The sequence below is a fragment of the Acyrthosiphon pisum genome, chromosome A1, assembly GCF_005508785.2.
Source record: "Acyrthosiphon pisum isolate AL4f chromosome A1, pea_aphid_22Mar2018_4r6ur, whole genome shotgun sequence".
In the NCBI taxonomy this organism is placed as follows: Eukaryota; Metazoa; Arthropoda; class Insecta; order Hemiptera; family Aphididae; genus Acyrthosiphon; species Acyrthosiphon pisum.
The window spans coordinates 84,371,301-84,391,683 of record NC_042494.1 but is presented as its reverse complement, the minus strand read 5'-3'; the positions used below and the strand labels follow the sequence as shown (position 1 = coordinate 84,391,683).

Genomic DNA, 20,383 nt, shown 5'->3' with positions numbered 1-20,383 from the left:
GTGTGTTGACATAAAATCATTGTGTTTATTTTATTCCAGGTTTGAATTTAGCAGATCCATCAAATCACATCAAAAACATCTTGAACACTTACCTCCGTCAATAAAAAATATGTTTTACCTAGTAAATTGATAAAAAATCACCATTATAAAATTATTTTAATTATTTATTCACGATATTTATTTTACATGTGATTATTTTTTAAGTACATTAATTATAAGAAATTGGAAATTTAAATTCTTAAAAAAAAATTAAAATATCAAAATAACAACGAATATTTTTCTTTAATAACCGCCACCTTTCAATTATACCATAGTAGTATTGTAGTCCTGTTCTGCAGAACTCGGCGTGGTAAATGAAGAATTCAACTGTACGAGAACTATTAAGTATGTCAAAAGCAAGGATAAAATCTGAAAAAAAATCTTTATGATGCATGTGAATATGATGGTGACTTTAGATAAATTTCCCCTCCAAGCTTCCTGCACTCACCGAACCAAGCAATCCTCTGTTGATTTCATAGAAACCAATCACATTCACGTTTGGTTGATATTGATTAATGGCATTCAAGAACAGTGTTATCTGTTTAGACGTAATAAAAAAATTGTTAATATTGAAGCAATATCTAACCTTTCTCTAATTTGGAAAAGCAATAAGCTTGTGTTTAGTATATGGACCAGAGGTATTCAAACCAGGGGTGGATTTAAGGGTTCATATGAAGTCAGAAAATTCATAAGAGGGGCCTTGACGCCTTCTATAAAATGTATCAGTAACATACTTATAAAATTGTAGTTTTTATTAACCTTACCTAACTGAACAATAGTAAATTATATTACAGTTTGCAATATAAAATATATTTATTTTTTTGAGGTCAAAATTGAAAAAAATAAACTATAATTTAGGTGGACCTCAGTTTACATATTAGGGGGGGGGGGGTCTCCGTCGGCATTTGCTGACCAAACTACCGTTAAATCCGCCACTGATTCAAACTCTGCGTCACAAGTATTTGTCAGGGGATCTATTGCACAGAAAATTAAATAAATAACGATATGACAATTTATTAATAGGTATCTTATTTGATTTTAAACGTAAGACTATCTGACAGTATTGGTTAATGGTTTTAATGCCTAATTATTATTAAATTTGTTGTCTTGATATAATTTCTGTATTTATTATACAGTCGAACCAGGTTAACGCAAAATCTTCGATACCCTGAAGTCTTTTCCGGTCCTTAAAATTTCCTATTTTTATCCTCGGAAAACTCGAACTCTTTGGCCGTGGTCCTTTCAACTTCGAGTTAACCAAGTTCGAATGTATTATGTTATTATTTATTATAAATAATTTAACATTAAAACATTTTTTTGATATCCTTGTACTAATTTTGAGAGCAACCAAAATGTTGTGAAGAGTCGAAAGAGCCGTGGTTTTAAGTTTAAATACCTCTGGTTGGCTATGAACAACTTCATAGGCGATACGCGATATCTCGGGGGCGAGTGAAGGGTAAACCGCCCCCATCCCCAATAAATGAATCAACCCAATCATCTTTCAATTGAAAAATTTATAAAATAAAGAAGCTTATTAATTAAAGTTCAATAAAACAAAATTAACACATATTTTTATCAACTGCTTTTAATATGTCTCAACCGTTACACATATTTTATTTATAACTAAAATATAAATACTATATTGAGGCAATTTTTTTACATTATATACCTAATATTGGAATAGGCCGCAGGCTTAGCATATTTGAGTTATGCCTATATTCGAGAAATCACTGTGTGTTTAAACGGGGCGCTCCAATCGTGAGTAGGTACCTATTTTAATATCGAATATCAGATGTTTTGTGCAACGATATGAAACAATTTCGAAATGACCCATGGTAGAGAAAACTTGTCATGCTTTTGAAATAAACCAAAACGGCGCCCCTGAACAATACATTTTTGACGGGTGAGATAGTAGACATCCAAAATATTTACACTGCCAAAACTTGCATCCAAATGATTTATTCGGGTTTTGGGTGCGGTATGATGCATTCGGGCTTTCAAACACCAGAATAAACAAACGTTTCGTTGTTAATGACCGTTATTATTCGGGTTTATATTGGTTAATACGGGTTTTCAGTATTTCAGAAACATAATTTGTGCCTATAGTTATTTTAATTAGGTAGTTATTTTTTTTTTTAATTTTTAATTGGTTATCAAAATGACCTATTATTGTTATTATTTAACAAATAATTAATAACAAAATCGAACTAATCACAAATTATACATCACATGAAGATCGTAGAACAAAAAAAATATTCAAGTTAATCAGAATGTTTTATTCAGGTTTTGGTTAATTCTGGTGTTTTGAAAATAGAATCATTCGGGTTATATGGGTTTCGGCCTTCGGGTGTTTGATTTTTAAGGGTTTTTACTTTTTAAGGGTGTTACTGGTTCTGGTTAATTCAGGTGCAAGACCCTGGGGAAAACCCACTTTTGAGTATTAATACACGTAATAATATTATTATACACATGTATATGTATTACAGTATGACAGTACATCCCTAAAGATTACAAAACCGTGCCCGGTGGAACCGTTTCTCTCCCCTTGCAAGTGTGCATAGACAAGGCCATATCCAACATTTTTTCCGGAGGGGGGGTCCAAAATATTTATTATATGCTAATTTTAGTCAATACTGAATTTAGGATTTGATATTTGGTTGAAAACTTAAAACTAAAATCGCGGGATATCACATATTATGTATATTGTATATAATATTTATGGGGCGTAGCGTATATTATAAACTGCACTTGTACCTGAATGTAATTAGAATTCGTCCATCTCGTCGACGACTTCATTTTCAATATAAGTAGTATCACGCTGTCAACGCACTGCGAACAAGATGGTATATATGACAACAATAATATTATGTGTATTAAACTTTAAAATAAATATTATTGTTAAGTGGTTTTAGTATTATAGCCATAGATCTATAGGTAATGTCCCGGTATTTGAAGGTAATAACTAATAAATGTATACATAACTGGTATAGCCAGACTGCCAGAGAGAAGGGTGAACTAACGCGGGTGTCGATGAGGCGTTTATTGCCGCCTAGGCGAGTTCATAAAATGTGGCAAATTGTATTCAAAACAACTTTTTGGGTCAATGAATTTTCAAAGTTTGGGCCATACTTTTAATAAATTGCAATGGTTGAAATGTTGCCTCAGTTCACCTCTTGGTATGTGTATCTCCCACAGGCCACAGCAACAATATACTGACGCCTAATAAATTACTAATTTATTATGACCTGACTCCAAAAATTCCTAGATCCCTGGACAAAACTAAAATTACTCCTGTACATTTTCCTAATTAAGTTACTGGTTACCCGTAATTTAAATAAAATCAAAATATGTAGATACGTACCTATTAATATTGTTGTGTCGTTGTGTGGTATCATCGACATTTAATATATATTAATATAGGTACTAACTACTATTGATTTTTGCCTCTTGATATATTTTTAATTATTACCACAAACAAAACACTTAAAATTATATTCACTATTACAATGTAAGCCATAAAAAACTAACTAAAGCAAAATGCGTGGGTACCATTTTCAAAAATGTTAACCGAACTTATCTATAGGTACTGATTTCAGACTGTAAAACATTGTAATATTAATATTAGTAAAACATTATAATATTTTCATGTTAGGTAGTTATGTAAAAATACTTAGACTAAATTAATTTTTAAAATATTGTATGTTAATTATTAAGTGTACTGTGTAGGTTACATTATAATTTATACTGTACATAAACACATATGTTACCACACATGTATGAAAAGTGGGCAGTGGACTCATTGTTTTATTTTATTTACGAGTTTGCCTACAACTGACACAACTCTAGGTTTGTTTCAGACTCGTATAGACTGATACCAACATTCGTGCTTAAAGCACGTAATACGTTTTTTAATAAATCGGTATTTTCGATAAAAGAAGAAAATTAAAATAGCTTAGCCGTATTTCGCTTTGTCGCTCTTCGTCCCTAAAATAGGGTAGGCACCCATCATAACGATGGAAATGCGCCTAATATGGGCGTGGCCACATTTTGCGCAACCGCTCTGGACCTTAACTTGCCAATAATATAGCAATCTTAACCCAAATAAATTAAATATTGTGCATGCCTAGTAATCTAACCAACTATAAGTCATATCTTTATGCATAGGTGGGTACAAATAATTATTCTTATCGAACTTTTGGAATTCCAGCTATAAAATGCATGTATAAACTAGCTGTAGGTTCTAGGTATACAGGTATCTATAAAACATCAACAGAAATAATGTATAAGATCTTGTCCACTTTAAAAAGAAACTAAACCTATATAGGTAATTTAAAATAGAGAAAAATCGTATGATGATTATTATTTATAATATAATATGAGTAAGTACATCAAGTCATAAAAATATAACAATTCAAAGTGGTTTATCATGGAATAATACATTTTACATACATTACAGTTGCTTAGGTATCTTATATATTATAAAGAAATTACCCACAATTTTGGTTAAGTTGTATACCTATGTGCCTACTGGCTAGGTACTATTATTGACACTATTGCCACAAAAAAAACCTACCTATCTTCTAGCTGCAACAATATCTCCCACAATCACCATGTGGCCTGTAGGTACCCAATTGACTATAGGTACCTATGTATTCGATAATTGCAGTCTAGGCTCGAATTTAACTGTATCTTGCCCACCACTAACTTAAGGTCATAATGATATATACATAATAATTAATATGCTATGTACCTTTACAGGTAATTATATAATGTATATTAAGTACCTACACACCATCGAACGTATATATAGTCGCGTATGGGTATAATATTGCCCTTATCTCATAAGGAATTGGAGACATTTTACCATTTTAGTCGCCGAGATACCATAATATGGTATATTATGCATCTAGTGGCGCCTATGTATGGTACCTGTTCACCTACGTATTATTATTATTCGTGCGCGAGATGTACGAAAACAATAACAATTATTATCATTAGGCGTAATATAATAGAAAATGACGATGACCACTGACTTTTGTCGTCTGACTGTAACCGCAGTCGCAGTATATGTACAGCGACGTGGCGTTGCAGACGAGCGCGACCGCGGCGGACGCGAGCGCCTCGTACCTGCGCAGTGTGACGAGCGTTGCGCCCCACACGCCCAGCGCGTACACGCTCAAGATGACGGTGACGGTCGTGTGAAATATGCAAAACGTCACGGTGGCCGACATGTAATCGCCAACCCCGTGCACCAGCCGACTCATTTGCAGCCAGAGCAGACGGTAGTCTTCGATGGACCGGGCGCTGAATCTGAAATCTACGTGCCCGTCCAAGTCCTGTTGATGAACATAATATATTGGTATAATACCAAAAAGACCTAGGAAAAAATGTCCGAGTAAAAAAGTCCGTCAATACTATAGATAAATATTAGAATTATTGAATTTTTCTTGTTAAATATATTATATTATGTATGGCCATAGTTAATACTCAATTTAATATATTATTTAGGTTTTTTTTTTATATAGGTAATGATACTAAGTAGTACATAATTATTATAATCATTGATTTTTTTTTTTCAAATATATTATATTTTATATGAAAATAGTTGATACTCAATTTAATTAAGAAATCATTATAATATATTATGTATATTTTATTTGTATGTAATAAATATTAACATTTTTTTTTTTTTATTGGTTATGATACTATAAGTAAATAATTATAATCATTGAATTTTTTTTCTGATAAATTATTTTAAATATTGTTATGTATATAATATAATATACCGGACTTTTTTGGCTTAAGACTTATCTACGGCAGACTTTTTATGCCTCGGACTTTTTTACCCAGACTTTTTTCATTGGGACTTTTTTACCGCGATTCACATATATTATACCTATAGGCTATATTGTTGCATTATACTTATACATATTACAATATAGAATATACTGTTTTTACAATGATATGAAATATTATGTTATAATAAGATATTATGTCTTAAGACGTCAAACGTGTATTATATTCTGAGCTTAGCGATGAAAGTATTGTATTTACATTACATTTTTAGAATGTTTGTTTTCATTCTGTCTGTCAAACATTAATTTTATTTCTTGGTGTACCTTAAAAAATAAAAACTAATAACCATATGGAGTGAACATTTATATTAGCTTTTTCCATATATGATGAAATGTTTAAATATTTTAACTCTTTTTGAGCCATTTACTCTTGTGATATTTTTTTTAAATTACTGTCAATAAAAACTTTTTAACTTAGTAAAAAGGTTGATAATTGGATGTATCATATGTTGCTTTGATAGAAGTTCAAAAATATTAAAGATATAAGCACAATTATTTTTTATAGGCATTTATAGTTCAAATTTTGATATAATTCATAAAAATCCTGAAAAATTGGAAATTATTTTTCAGTCGGAAATGCATAAAAGTTTTTTTTTTCATTGCTAACATATTAGACATTTTAATAAAAAATTCTCTATAAGTTTTTCTACCATTAACAAAAAAAAAGGTTTATCGGAAGTTACGCTAGTTATAGTCATATGATATTTTCGATTTTTATTAATTTCTTTTTTATATAATATTAGGCAATCTGTATTCTGCATATAGTATATAACAATACGCTTAATTGATATAATATTAGTACTCACAGGAAACACAGTGTGAAGAGACCTCGGAGGTACTTCGTTTTTAATTTGAATTATTATACATACAAGTATACTTATACCTATATAGGATGATATGTCTCCGCTCAGACTCGTTTTTCGTATGCAATGATTTATTATTAAATTCAAATATAACACATCCATTACAGTGACAACTCGTTAACTACTATTGTACAGCAGAGTAGTAGGCACCTACTTTTCAGGTACCTAGTCCACCTTTTTAAAAAATGTACGATGATGTCATGAATTGCGCTTATAATTATGAGAGTCAATGACTTATGAGTTATGAGTTATGCTTAGGCACGACTTTATAAGATTACTACCTGCCATTATGAAAAAGTGTTGATTCTATTATAACTCCTACCTCACTAACTATCAAAAAGGAAACCATGTCGTACTAGACTGGAAGCTTGACAGTAGGTTTGACTTCATCTATTGAAGCTTTGTTGTAATTGTTATAGCAAGTAGAATAAGGTCTGCTGAATACGATAGAGAAATCGGCTGATTCGTAGGCCTGTTCGGATGGAGGGGAGGGACCATGGGGGCGGTTCAACAATTAACTGACTTAAGCACCACAGCCACCAAATGATTTTAAATAAATATAATTAAATTATGTTATATAAAAATCTGCTGATGAAAATTCAGATTCTTGTAAAACTTGTAAAAAACATTAAAATTATAAAATTGTTTAGTTATACAATTTATAATTATTGTTCTTACATGTCAGAATCTGAATTTTCAACATCCGATTTTTTATAACACCATTTAATTATTTATAATCATTCGGTATTGGTGGCTGAGGCTCTAAGATCAGTTGATTTTTGAGACACAAAAACAGATTTGGGTTGATGGGGTGAACGGTGATGTGATATTTATAACATGTCGAAACAATATAATATGATTATAGTGGTCGAAATACTTAAATATACGAGATGATTGTGAGAATCAATTAGTTATATTTAGTAAAATAAAAATTGATCGAACATCTTATAATTTATAACTATAATAATGGACTAAGAATTAAGATATATCTTAGTCCGTGAATATAATGAATACCTACCTAAACAAAATAGTTAACATTTTTGATATTGTATATCAATTTGATAGGTAACCTACCTACATTTGTCATATAATGTTAATGTTGATAAAAATACTATTAATATTATGTATTACAATTTATAGGTACTATATATTATTATTATGTTGGCATTTAATAATTAAAATCTTAATTATTAAGTTAAAAACGTGATCCGATTAATGAATAATACGAACTATACGAATATTTATTTGAACTAGCACACAACTAATATTCTCGACATAGGTATAGTTATAATATAAGTTTTGTATAAATAAAAAAAAAAAAAAAATCCATGCCTTATAGATAATGTTAATTAAATGGTTCGTGATACCGCGTTTATGGTATCTATTTACCAGCTAAAGCCGAAATCACAGCCAAGTCATATGTCGTGTCGTGTGGCATTTATCGTTTTCTGATTGGCCTTTGTAATCCTGGTAATAACCGTAATCTACCGGGAAATTTCTAGAGTTGGGCCGAGCTCAACTTTTGTACACGACACGACAGACGACTGTGAACCCAGCAAGTGTAATAGGTAAATTTGGTTTATACTTTATATATTATATTATATCATGCACGATGGTTTCGTCTCATTATTTGAGTATTATACTTCCATATCATGTATAATCATGTGCGCACGGGGTATGCAAGGTAGCACTTGTATATGCCTTGTTAGCTGGGGATGGACTTTGTTTTTTATAAGGATATAATATGAACAAAGACCCGAAATAAAACTTTTTTGATAGAAAAAATAACAAAATGTGTAAGTTCGAATGTACGAACTATGTTCATCAGTGGCTCAATTATATATGGCAAGAATAGTGATGTAAGTATTATATAATTTTCAATAATCAAGTTTTTATAAATAATGATTTTTGATGTTTTAATTTTTATACATACATTTTTTTTTAAAAAACCTATTATTTTCTAGGTAATAATAATATCAGTGATAATAAAAATGGCTATCACAAATAATTTTTAGACAGTAGTATTAGCATTTATTAATTGTTTAGGGACATTTATATTTTTGGGGAGCACATTTTATCATATGCTGCGACTAATGTTTGCACAGTGGTCACGCCTATGTGTATAATAATTACAGTGTGTATACTTATTTTACTTTGTGCAACCACATGTTAAATAAAATTCCTTATTTCAGTACCACATAGACATAATATTATCTATTATACAGATATGTCTACTATTTTATACACCTACATGAGATATTAAAATGGATTTAATTAAAATAATGATGCACGATTATAATGCGTGAATCGAATTCACATCATCAGTTAGAAATAAAAACATATATTTATATATTATATGTATTAATATATAGATATAATGTGTTTCTCTTAAATAGTACCTAACACAGAAATTTCAGCCCTATGACTCGAGATTGAAATGAGTATTTTTGAAGAAGATAGAAGATTATTCATACTATAAAATACACATTTTGGGCCAAATTTTAAAATTATTTCTCTACGGCGTACAGCGATACAATTTCAATGATTTTTATAAATGGATAGGTACACACATTATTATTAATACCAAATTCGAAAACCCCTGTTCAACCAATTTTGACGTGTTGGTAAGCCTCAAAAACTTACTTACAGCAATATAAAGTTTAAACAAATACTGTTGCTTTTTCATTTTTATAGATAAATGTAAAATACGTCTTGATAGTATTAAACTAATAACAGTTATTGTCAGTCCATGGGTAGTTACTATTATTTATTATTATATAATTTTACGTGCCCTTATCATCGGGCGCTTTTATTTTGTCATATTTCATTATTTTTAGTAATATTTTTTTTTACGTAAAACAAAAGTGAAATATCTTAACATTACAAAACCCCCGGGCAATTTCAACAGAAAACATTAAATATTGATGTGAGTCAGTAAATATCGTTGAGAAACAAAGTTTATTAATCAAAGTTCATTGAAAAAATTCTAATTTAATAACAACAATATGTGTTGCTATTTACAAAATAACAAATTCTATTGCACTCGTGCACACCGGAAGGTAACGATTTTGAAAATTTGCCCGTATGGAGTATTTTAGTATTATTGTCGGTCCTCCTTAAAACTTAAAAGTAACCGCCATTTCAATATACGGCCATCATACGGCTGAAATTTTTCTATATATAGGTACTTAAATGAAACGATACGGTACCTATACTTAATTTATAATCATCAGACGCTGTAATAGTAGTAGGTATATATGTATAGGTATACCCATTGGCTATTGTACAGTGCCTATTCTATATATTGTGTGGAATACTCGTATAATATATTATGCAGAGCAGTACCGAGTAACACTATATACACATGTATATGCATCTGTATAACCGATGTGTATAGTCATGTAGGTACCTATCCTACATTATATGTTCTGCAGTCTATTCCTTTATATGCGTATAATATGTTCCATTTCATTGTGTTTAGTCGAAGCCGTATTATAGGTCATTGAATATATATATAGGGACGACGAGACGGGTCCCAGGGTGAAATAAATAGATGGAGCGAATAACCTATATATGTACATAATATCGTTATAATATATAATATAATGTGTGTATGGGAGCTGGCATGACATATAGTAGCTATAAATATGGCTCGTATTTCTGGTGTTGGAGTGGCTTTCCGCATTCAAAACACACCCACTCACCCACTTTTTCTCCTTTTATTATTTTTCTGTTTATTCATTTGCAGTATTTATTTTATTTTTATCATAATACATCTGCACATTAACTAAAAACCATTTATAGGTAGGTCATATCTACCCCTAGCCCATACATAAAAAAGTTGGATTCGACTGTAGGTAACCACACATATATTATGTATATCCATATAGGCATAATAACAGCAAAAACCTATAATATACAAGTATATAACTGTATAATACATCATATCTCATATTATTAGGGCCTGGATTTAAATGTTCTAAAAACCGTCGGAAAATGCTCTAAAAATGTCCATACATTTTTACCGCAATGATGCCCTTAAAAATTGGCATATAACATTTTTTTTTTAATGTTAGGTATCTATCTCGTACTTACCTAATTTATAATTAACAGTAAATTTAAAATAGATGACTAAATATTAATTTCAAAAAGAAAAACAGAAATTTGAAAAATTTGATTGATTAATTTTATCAATATTGACGCATCATTTTTATAGATTGACAATTTGTACAGAAAAACTGAAAAAATATATTAAATTAAACATGGAAAAAAAACAATTTAATAAATTATCTTTATGTACATAGTATTAGAAATTAATTCAACTTAAAGTATATTAAGTCGTATAATGTACTCATTAAAACTAACAAAATGACAGGAAAATGCTAAAAAAATGCAAAATAAAAGTTTCACCGTTGAAGTATCTGTCACGAAACATCATGTTCTTAAAAAGCATCGTCTAAGATTACCCCCCAAAAAGATAAATGCACTTTGCATTGAAATCCTGGCCTTACATATTATAATATACATTTCAGAATTCAGCATCCTGCTCATAATACCGTATAATATGAATCTGTGCTCAAATATAAAATTATATACAGAGTGATGGATAATATCTTGTATCAACAATAATAAAATGTTTACTTAATAAAAAATTAAAAAAACCCCGCCGGATAGGTCACAAGTAACCAAAAAAAAAACCATTACAATTTACAAATGAAAAAGGGAAAATATAAATATTTCGTACCTGTTATATTATAATATATTTTGTCATTTAGGAGGGACCATATAATATTATGTAAATTATGCATTAGCCACCATTTTCGTTCATAATAATCAATAATAATAGTCTGTAAACGGTAAATCACTGTTTTCCACATGAGTATAGGAAATATTACAATAAGGCTTGTAATTTCGGCAGTGTATTTATTTTATATTTTACCGTTTGTAATTTTTTCTTGTAGGTTTCGATTGTGGCCTCGATCACAATTGCTCCCACGAACCAAAACCCCGCGATGAAAACCATGATCGAAATGCTTTTTATCGCGCAAACGAGTACAAACACGTCGCTTATGGTCGATGACGAATACGATGAGATTACAACTCCAGTGATCGACAAGAACACGAGTATGGATCGATAAATCCTGTTCACACGTTTCTCGACGATTGCGATCATAGCAGTACTATCTGAATCGCCGACCACTCTGTTGTAATTGGCCTGAGACAACATTAAAATGGTAATAGGTATAGAAGAAATAACTATTAATCAAATATGATGACAGTACAATTATACCGAGTGATTCACCAAGCATGCTCTAACCCTTTTTTCCTTTAATAATGAATTTATTCGAATTCTGAATTATGGAACTTAAATATAAGAACTTAAAGATCACATTTTATTTTTGAAATTCTCGAGATTTTTGTACTACTCAAAGAGTGTCCTGTGGCAATACAAACTTTGTTTTCCCCTCATTTTTACTGTAAATTATTTAGTGAATAGTTTATTTTGAAAATGTTGATGTTCAAAGTTCAAAATTCGAACGAGTAGTTTCTCAGTTATTAAAATACTTTTTTTATATGTTTATACTGAATATAATAATCCATAAATATGGTTTAACAAAAAATATAAAATATATATTTTATTGTTGGATCTAGTATTTTATATTTATTATACTTTGACAATTTTTACAAATATTATAATTGTTGATGGATTAATATCAATTACATACTAAACATTTTTAAATCAACGACAAGGCCTCCATATTTTCAAAACTCATTATACATGGACCATTAATTATTATTCGTTGTACATAAAGTTAAATCAACTCAAAAACTACTCGTTTAAAATTTTGATTTTTAAATGTTAACATTTTCAGAAAAATATTTCGCTAAATAATTTACAATTGAAAAGGGAGGTTGCCATCTTAAAAATAGTAGTTTGTATCTCCACAGGACACTAATTAAGTAATAAATAAAACATCTCAAGAATCTGAAAATATGGTTATTTCGGTATATTTCAAAATTTCAAAAATGAGATTTTGTATAGTTATAAATATAGGTAAATCACTCTGTATAATATGGTAATACATTGCTAATTGTTTGATTACAATTTAAATATTATTATAAAAACTATAATGTAGGTAGGTATACCTATGACTTGTATACCTTATACTAAACTGTAAACTTATGGTACCTATATTGTTTATATTATATATTTATAAAGCCAGCATTATATTTTGCAAAATACTTACATTCAGCGACGCACTAATATGTCAAAAATTACAGCCATGGAAAGGCTTGTGACGCCTTAAACCTTGTACAGTTTTATGAGAAATAAAAAATGCGATTGCCATATTATTATTGCATTCATAACCTTTTTAACTTTTTATGTCTTTTACTTCCATATTCCATTGGAAAAGGTCCATTCCTATCGTATATTTCATATCATACAGGATATAGCAGGTTGTTATTTGTTATTTGTTAACAATGAGTTTTTGATATTTGTTTTCAATTTCAAGATTCATTTCAGTCCACTGTGTGCTAGCAAGTTTCCGATATTGTGAAATTGATTTTTAAAAAATATATAAAAATAAATATTTGTAAACGTACCGTAAAAATAAATAATGATATTTATTAAAACTTTTTTTTTGCGAATTTTACCTGTTTTTACCCTCACTCCTCCCCCTCCCCCATGCATTTTTGTCTGATCGAATTGAAAAATGAGCTGATATTTTGCAAGTCGATCAAACTAGGCAGGATAATGGTCCGTGGCCCACGCCCGCGCTTGTTGGCCAAAGCGTATCCATACATTGACGGCCTCGGATCAAGTTATACATTGTTGCATATCATTTCCGAGTGGTTTTCAAAAAATTGGTGCTATGTAAGTAAACTAAAATAGTCGATTAAAATAATACATTGGCCAACAGATTCCGGTACCTAGTTTCCCAACAATGACCAACTTATTTAATGGAACGATCTCATCAAAAATTCCCAATATATATTGCACTGTTATAACTTATAAGCATAGCTTACACAATCACGCGGATGTCTGGCGACGGCGATTATACGCTACCAGTATTGTTTGAGATCTTCATTTAAACCATTCAGAACCAATACATTGGTACTGTATAATAGATACCATTGATTGTTAAAACAATTTCATAATATCTTTTTGACCATTCCATAATAAATGGCTACTATAGCTATAGCTACGTATCAAAATATAATGTACATTATGCCGTCCTGAATTTTTATTGTATATTAATTATTATACATGCTTATGCCACAAAACGTAAAACTGGTTCATTCATCCCTAAATTCAGCCTTGTTGATATAATTATTATATAATATAATATTATATAGGTGCTTTTATCAAGTTCTTGTTTGGTAAAAAATTATTGTTTATTATTATTATAACATTATGTTATAATTCGACGTATTAATGTATTTTAATATCTATTATTTATGTTTACAATGTGTAGCAATAATAATTATGTTTAAAGGAGGTAGGTAGATATTTGTTTGTAAAGTAAATTATCTGTATGTACTTAATAGGGAAATTTAATGTTTTTTTTTATGAATACATTTGAATAAATAAAAAAAACTACCCAACAAAAAAAATAATATGTAAAATATGTCGTAAAACAATTTCAACAATTTTGTAATATGATTAAATCCATTTGTAGTTAGTAAAAATTGAAATATATATTTTGAGTTGTTATTTTTCCAGTTATTTCCACGACGATGGTTAATATTAATGTAGATAATATTATATATACTATACCGTGTATAATGTATACATATTTTATCGTAGGCTGCAATAATAATAAACATTATTGTGCATTATTCACATAAAAATCATATTCATTCATCGTTAAAGTGATATTATTATACAGAGATTTTCGTAAATATTAGATTTATATGATGCAATTTATAGAATGTCTAGTGGTTTAGTATAGACTTGCCACTTAGTATTTGATGATGATATCTTACGTTTGCAGTGACTCTAGTTAAAAAGCCCAAATGCCACTGCAATGGTGACTCCCATTACGTTAAGTAATTTATTATATAATACTTACATAATGTTATCATGTAAATGTAGAAAAAATAACATAATGGAAAATATACGAATCGGTTTAAACATTAAATATATTATTGTTGAGAAACTTAAATAAATGTGACATTTTTGACGAATGGAAAATTTAGGTACCTACAGCACTATACTATACTCGTACATTTATACTTAGGTATATAATATCCGATGTATTTATAAAAACAATTATCATACAATATTACAAGTTAGGTACAACTGATTTGTCTCCTAGATACTTTAAAAATTTAAATGGTTAAGGTTAATGTTAAGTTAATAATGTAAAACCACGTTAAAATCAGAAGTTTTTTTTGTACATTTATTTACCAAGATAAAAACAAATATGAAAGTAGTAATTAATACATTTTTTAGAGACTTATTACTGCCACAAAAATAAATAATTTCTAAACAACAAACATAGGCACCTATATTTAAAAAAATAGAAGGGTTTAAAATACATATTGTCTATATAAAATAAAGGACTCTCAAGCCATTAAACTCCGTTATTGATTTATTTTTAAAATAATTGAAAAAGGATTGTAATAACAATATATGACCGATTAAGTGTATAATATCTATTCGAATAACAATGAACTACTTTTTAATGCTAAATTAAATATGCATAATTGCATATTTGTAATTTATTAATTAAATAAAATTTAAAATTATTTAAATATTTATTAGTCTTTTCTATTATAAATAATAAAAGTTGGTCACGACTCATGAGCAATGAGTGTAACACAATACAATTATATTAGGTAATTAACTTGTCACGTGACATTATTGAACAATTTTGTTAGTCCGTATAATTATATAATTAGTTTATATAGATGCGTGTATAATGTTAAAATTTAAAATAATATCCAACAAAATATTATCAGCAGTATTCCAATTGAACCTTTATTTTAGGTAGATACTTGGAAAATAATTGGTAGCTATACCGCACATCCACAAGAAAATTTAAATTTAAAATAATACATAATTCATTACACAAATATGAATGAAATTTTTGGTTATAACATAATATAATTTTTTAATTTTAATAAGAAATATATAACAAACACAATATTGTATATTTGAAGTATGGTATAAGAACATTATATTGGGGTTACGTTATTGAGAAGCCACTTATTAGTGATACTAGGGTTGTATTGATACGTTATACTGTTAGAGGATTAAGTAAGAAGTTCACGATAATATAGTTTTTTTAATCTATACGTATGATTTCCAGAAAGTGAAGGGATATGTAAGCCGTTTATCAATGGATTCCGGTGGTTTTCTAATTTAGCAAAGGCGTTTACAAAAGATTGCTGCATAATATGAATTGAAAATGATGTCTGAATCAATTTAAATTTCAATTAAGTGACTTGAATTCTAGTATAGGCATTCGCGTAATATTGAGGATACTTTCACTCGTGTCCTACGAAAAAAGTAAGGGACGTTTAATAATAATGAAAATATCATGCTTATGACGTTCAAATGTTCTTCTATAAGTGTAATAGGTACCTGTCGAGAAAAAAAACGATAAAATTATCATATAATATATAATATCTATCTGGGACAGAAATATTTATATATTATTTTTGGTTCAGCGAGTGTGGGTTGTCCACTTTTCGCAGAGATTCATTATATTATTATTGCAATGTTTGGCCGACTTCGATAAAGTGCACGAGGAACCACAACAACAACAACAACTGCAATAATACAAATATGCGACTTGATAGCATCCTTACTTGGAACAGTTGCCACTCTTGCAGGTACGCCTGGAGCTTGGTCGTCTCGAACCACATGATGACGGGCACGACGGCGGACGGTGCGACCAACGTGGCGTATGCAAAGTTCAAAAGTATGCGATTGAAGTTGGACATGGTCACGGGAGGTGGTTGTCGGGACAGTGTCTGGACCACCGCGACGGTGGCGTACCCGAACGCCACGCCCGAGACGAGCGTGTACACCGAGGACGTGGACACGATCCTCTTGCGGAAGACTCCTGCGAGAGCAAAGCGGATATTAAGTCGCTAGTCCGTCATTTCTGCGGTTTTTCAATAATTGTCGGTGTCAAAACGTTTGCAAGCTGTTTTTTAAATCGTTACCAGACCTATTAAAGTTGTATAGGTAATCCGGTCATAGCAGTTTATTGTATTTTATTCTCTACAGTAAAATGGGGTACCTAACTTTGATAATTTTTCACTGTTTTATGACAATTTGACTTTTTATTTTATGGATAACTTCTGTAGTATTAACGATAAGACTCTCAAAATTAAATTTTAGTTTTGATAAATATTTTAACGTTTTAATTTTTAAATTTCTGATGTTATCTTTTGAGATATCAATCTTTTTAATATGCTATCCAAGTTACACAACGCAGTGGGAAACTTTGATACCTGTATTTCTTAATGTGATATCAAAGTAACCCCATTTTATGAAAAAAAAAAATTATTCATCATGGTACTCTAGTGAATAAAAATAAAAGTGTATCAAAGTTACCCCGGTACTTAATATAATATGGTATACATCTGTAGTATATTATACAGTATATATGCACAGATTTCTATACCATATAGTTATATCTACATGTAGGTACATCTGTATGGTATAGAAATCTAGTACTAGTGAAGTATTATAATTTATAGCAGCCTGTGTATATAATATATAGTAGGCAGGCGATAAAACTTAAAATACAATAAACAACCAAAAATATCATTTTTAAGCCACGTCTAGACCAAGGATAGGTACATTTGAAACACGTGTTCCCGAAAACGTGTTTCTGATTTTTCTGATCATAAGCGGTAGCGTAATCGAATGTTAGCATATGTTTCTGAAAAATGTATACTGTTCTGGACGTGGCTAAGACTTTATTTATCGTTTTTACATTTTGTTTAGAAATTATAAATTTTTGTGAACACACGTTTTCACGATTTTAACTTTTAATTCATGTCTCGTGGTCGTTGCGCCACGTAAAAATATTATCTTTTTTATTATTTTTTTGTGCTTTACAATTAAATAATATAGGTATAAAACACTGTTTTGAAAATCGCGTTCACGTTCGTATTTAGTGAACGATACGTGATTACGTGAACTTCACTCGTTGTTTTCAACGTGAACGACGTTTATATATTTAATGAGTTTGAAGAATTTTTAAGACTTTCAAATGTATTTAATATTTAATAAATATTGATTGAAACTAGGGAACGAGATAACCTTCAGGAAACCGAAACCATAACAGTTGGCCAGTACGAGTTCAAAAAAGTAGAAGATTTCAAATACCTGGGCACGATTGTAACGCAGAAGAATGAATGTCAAATTGAAATTTAACAAAGAATAAAAATGGGAAATAAATGCTTCTATGCACTAGGCAAATACTAAGCTCGAAAGTCATCCTGTCAAAAGAGGTTAAAATTTAGCTGTATTTGACAATCATGCGACCAATATTCATATATGGTTCACAATGTTGGACGTTACGAAAGACTGATAAGGAAAGATTAGCAGTTTTTGAGAAGAAGGTACTTCGTAAAATATATGGACCTATATATGATCAAGAGCTTCAAGGATGGAGAAAAAGACATAATCAAGAACTGACGGAGCTTTTCAATAGACCAAATATTATAAACGAGATCAAACGGAGTAAGTTGGAATGGGCAGGACACACAGTTAGGAAGCAAGATTCAATGGTTCAAAGGGTACTCAAAGAAAACCCAAAGAGGAAAAGACCACTGGGTAGACCAAGGCTACGCTGGGAAGATGGAATTAAAAAAGATTTCCTAAGTGCTGGTGGAGCGGAATATGATCACATGGACTGGAAGGAAGTAGCGGAGAATAGAGAAGAATGGGAAAGGATTTGTTCTATGGCAAGATGGTCTCAAAGGCCTTAATATAAAAAAAAAAATTGATTGATAATACGCTATTACAATATTTAATATATCACGAATTTTAAAAATAAAATGTGTTAAATTCTAGTGGGTACGGCTCAACGTACCTAAAACTACAATAAAATTATGATTTCTACGATTTTATATTACTATTTAAACGATACATAAAAAATTAAATTAACGTATTCATTTTTCAAAGAATGTGAACGTGTTCATTTGAAAGAAATAGGAACGTGAACACTGAACACTCGTCCTTTTTTAAGCACTGAACGTGAACGAATTCAATTTTTAGTGAACGTTCCAAATATAATCGTTTGGTACTTATATAAAAATATAAAATATAATAATATGTATTACTATTATAAATTTTCTCTTGATAAATGGTCAATTGTCAGAGTTCAAATTTCGTTTTGCAAATTTTTTCACGAAGGATGTAAAAAGTTATAAATCAGTTACGCTATAAATTATGAAAAACGTTGAGGTATTGATACGACGATGTGGTGGGGTTGAGCGTGCATTTGGTATCATCAATTTTGGTATAGCAATTACGACGGAAGTAAAGTTGCATATTTTTTTTATGCTGATTACAAAAAGTTGCAAATTTGTTGCAAAATATTGGCACAATATCTTGATATGGTGGGGCCAACTTTCCACGCTTGAGAAATAAAATAAAATAAAATAAATTCGAAAAGTAAAAAACATACGAAATACTGACTCAATATCAGATTTAAAACACATATTAGCGCTTAAATATTAATTTTGGAAGGATGAAGTTGGCGTTTTACAAAAAATTGGTGCGAATGATCACCCGCAGGATATTGCCCCTCAAAATATGACGCATCTGCAGGGCTATGATTGCTATAGCTACAATAACCATTGTGAATTGCGATCAAACGAAATGTGGGGGTGGGGAGGGTGGCGTGCCTATCTATACGTTGCAGTATAGTCGTCATTAGGTAAAATGGTATAATAATAATTAGTATAATATGGGTAGGTATCGTATTTCCGTAGTATAATGTTAGCCAGCTATAGCAGGCAGGGCGCGGCGACGCCTGATGTGCGCGTGATATTGTATACAGTAGGTACAGTTCGTAGTGGTTTTAAATTTTCTAATTTATATTTTTACATTTGTTATCCTCTCGGATGGTTCTTTTACCAGGAAAATACGAGTTAGATGTAAAAAATAAAATTAAAGCGTTAAAAAAAAAAGACATTACTCGCAGAAACGCTTCGCGTGGCCCGTCACAGTTTCGAAAGCCACGACTATTAAATATCGGTCTTCGCATCAAAATGGTAAATGCACGAAGAGTACGCGGTTGTATTGTAATAATAATAATAATAATATTATATACGACAATGATGATAATAATAATAGTATAACGACGATGACGATGATAATGATGATAATATTAATAATAATAACAGCAAACGCTGCCACAATATTATTATAATGGAGATGACAGCGGGGTGCGTATTTAGAGACGTCGTTCTCCGGGACAATAATAATAGAATACAGTGTTAACAATAATAATTATTCACTAATAATTATTATTATTGTATACACTAAATATATAGTAATTATATGCACTAGCTAAACTTCCCGCCTTAGCCCGGGCACAGTTTTGTATGAAAATGTAATAGCTACGATTTATTATTTAACTTAATTTATGA

General features: G+C 30.1%; 2 protein-coding genes across 3 annotated transcripts in view; one reads left to right on the top strand and one right to left on the bottom strand.

Moving 5' to 3' along the window:
- The window catches only part of LOC100160313 (E3 ubiquitin-protein ligase UBR4), a 32,332-nt gene extending 32,059 nt beyond the window's left edge, over positions 1–273 (top strand). Inside the window, exon 73 of the mRNA XM_008188454.2 lies at positions 40–273. Coding sequence (XP_008186676.1) covers positions 40–104 — 65 coding nt within the window. The 3' untranslated portion in view covers positions 105–273. The remainder of the gene's footprint in view (positions 1–39) is intronic.
- LOC107884703 (gustatory and odorant receptor 24) lies at positions 270–4,385 on the bottom strand. Of its 2 annotated transcripts, none has more exons than XM_029487647.1 (4): positions 3,401–3,681; positions 2,794–2,868; positions 488–577; positions 270–408 (listed from the first exon to the last, which is right to left on the bottom strand). In XM_029487647.1, the coding sequence occupies exons 2-4, from the start codon at positions 2,833–2,835 to the stop codon at positions 304–306; spliced, it is 237 nt and encodes a 78-aa protein (XP_029343507.1). In that variant the 5' UTR covers positions 2,836–2,868; positions 3,401–3,681; the 3' UTR covers positions 270–303. The 2 variants fall into 2 exon arrangements, with proteins under 2 accessions (XP_029343507.1, XP_029343505.1); XM_029487645.1 differs by having other exon boundaries at positions 297–420; positions 3,401–4,385.
- Positions 4,386–20,383: the final 15,998 nt, after the last annotated feature.

Coding starts and splice junctions, on each gene's coding strand:
- LOC107884703 (XM_029487645.1), bottom strand. CDS start 2,835: ATGAAGTCGTCGACGAGATGGACGAATTCTAATTACATTCAG. Junction 578..2,793: donor CGAATTCTAATTACATTCAG/GTACAAGTGCAG, acceptor ACGTCTAAACAG/ATAACACTGTTCTTGAATGC. Junction 421..487: donor ACAGAGGATTGCTTGGTTCG/GTGAGTGCAGGA, acceptor TGCATCATAAAG/ATTTTTTTTCAGATTTTATC.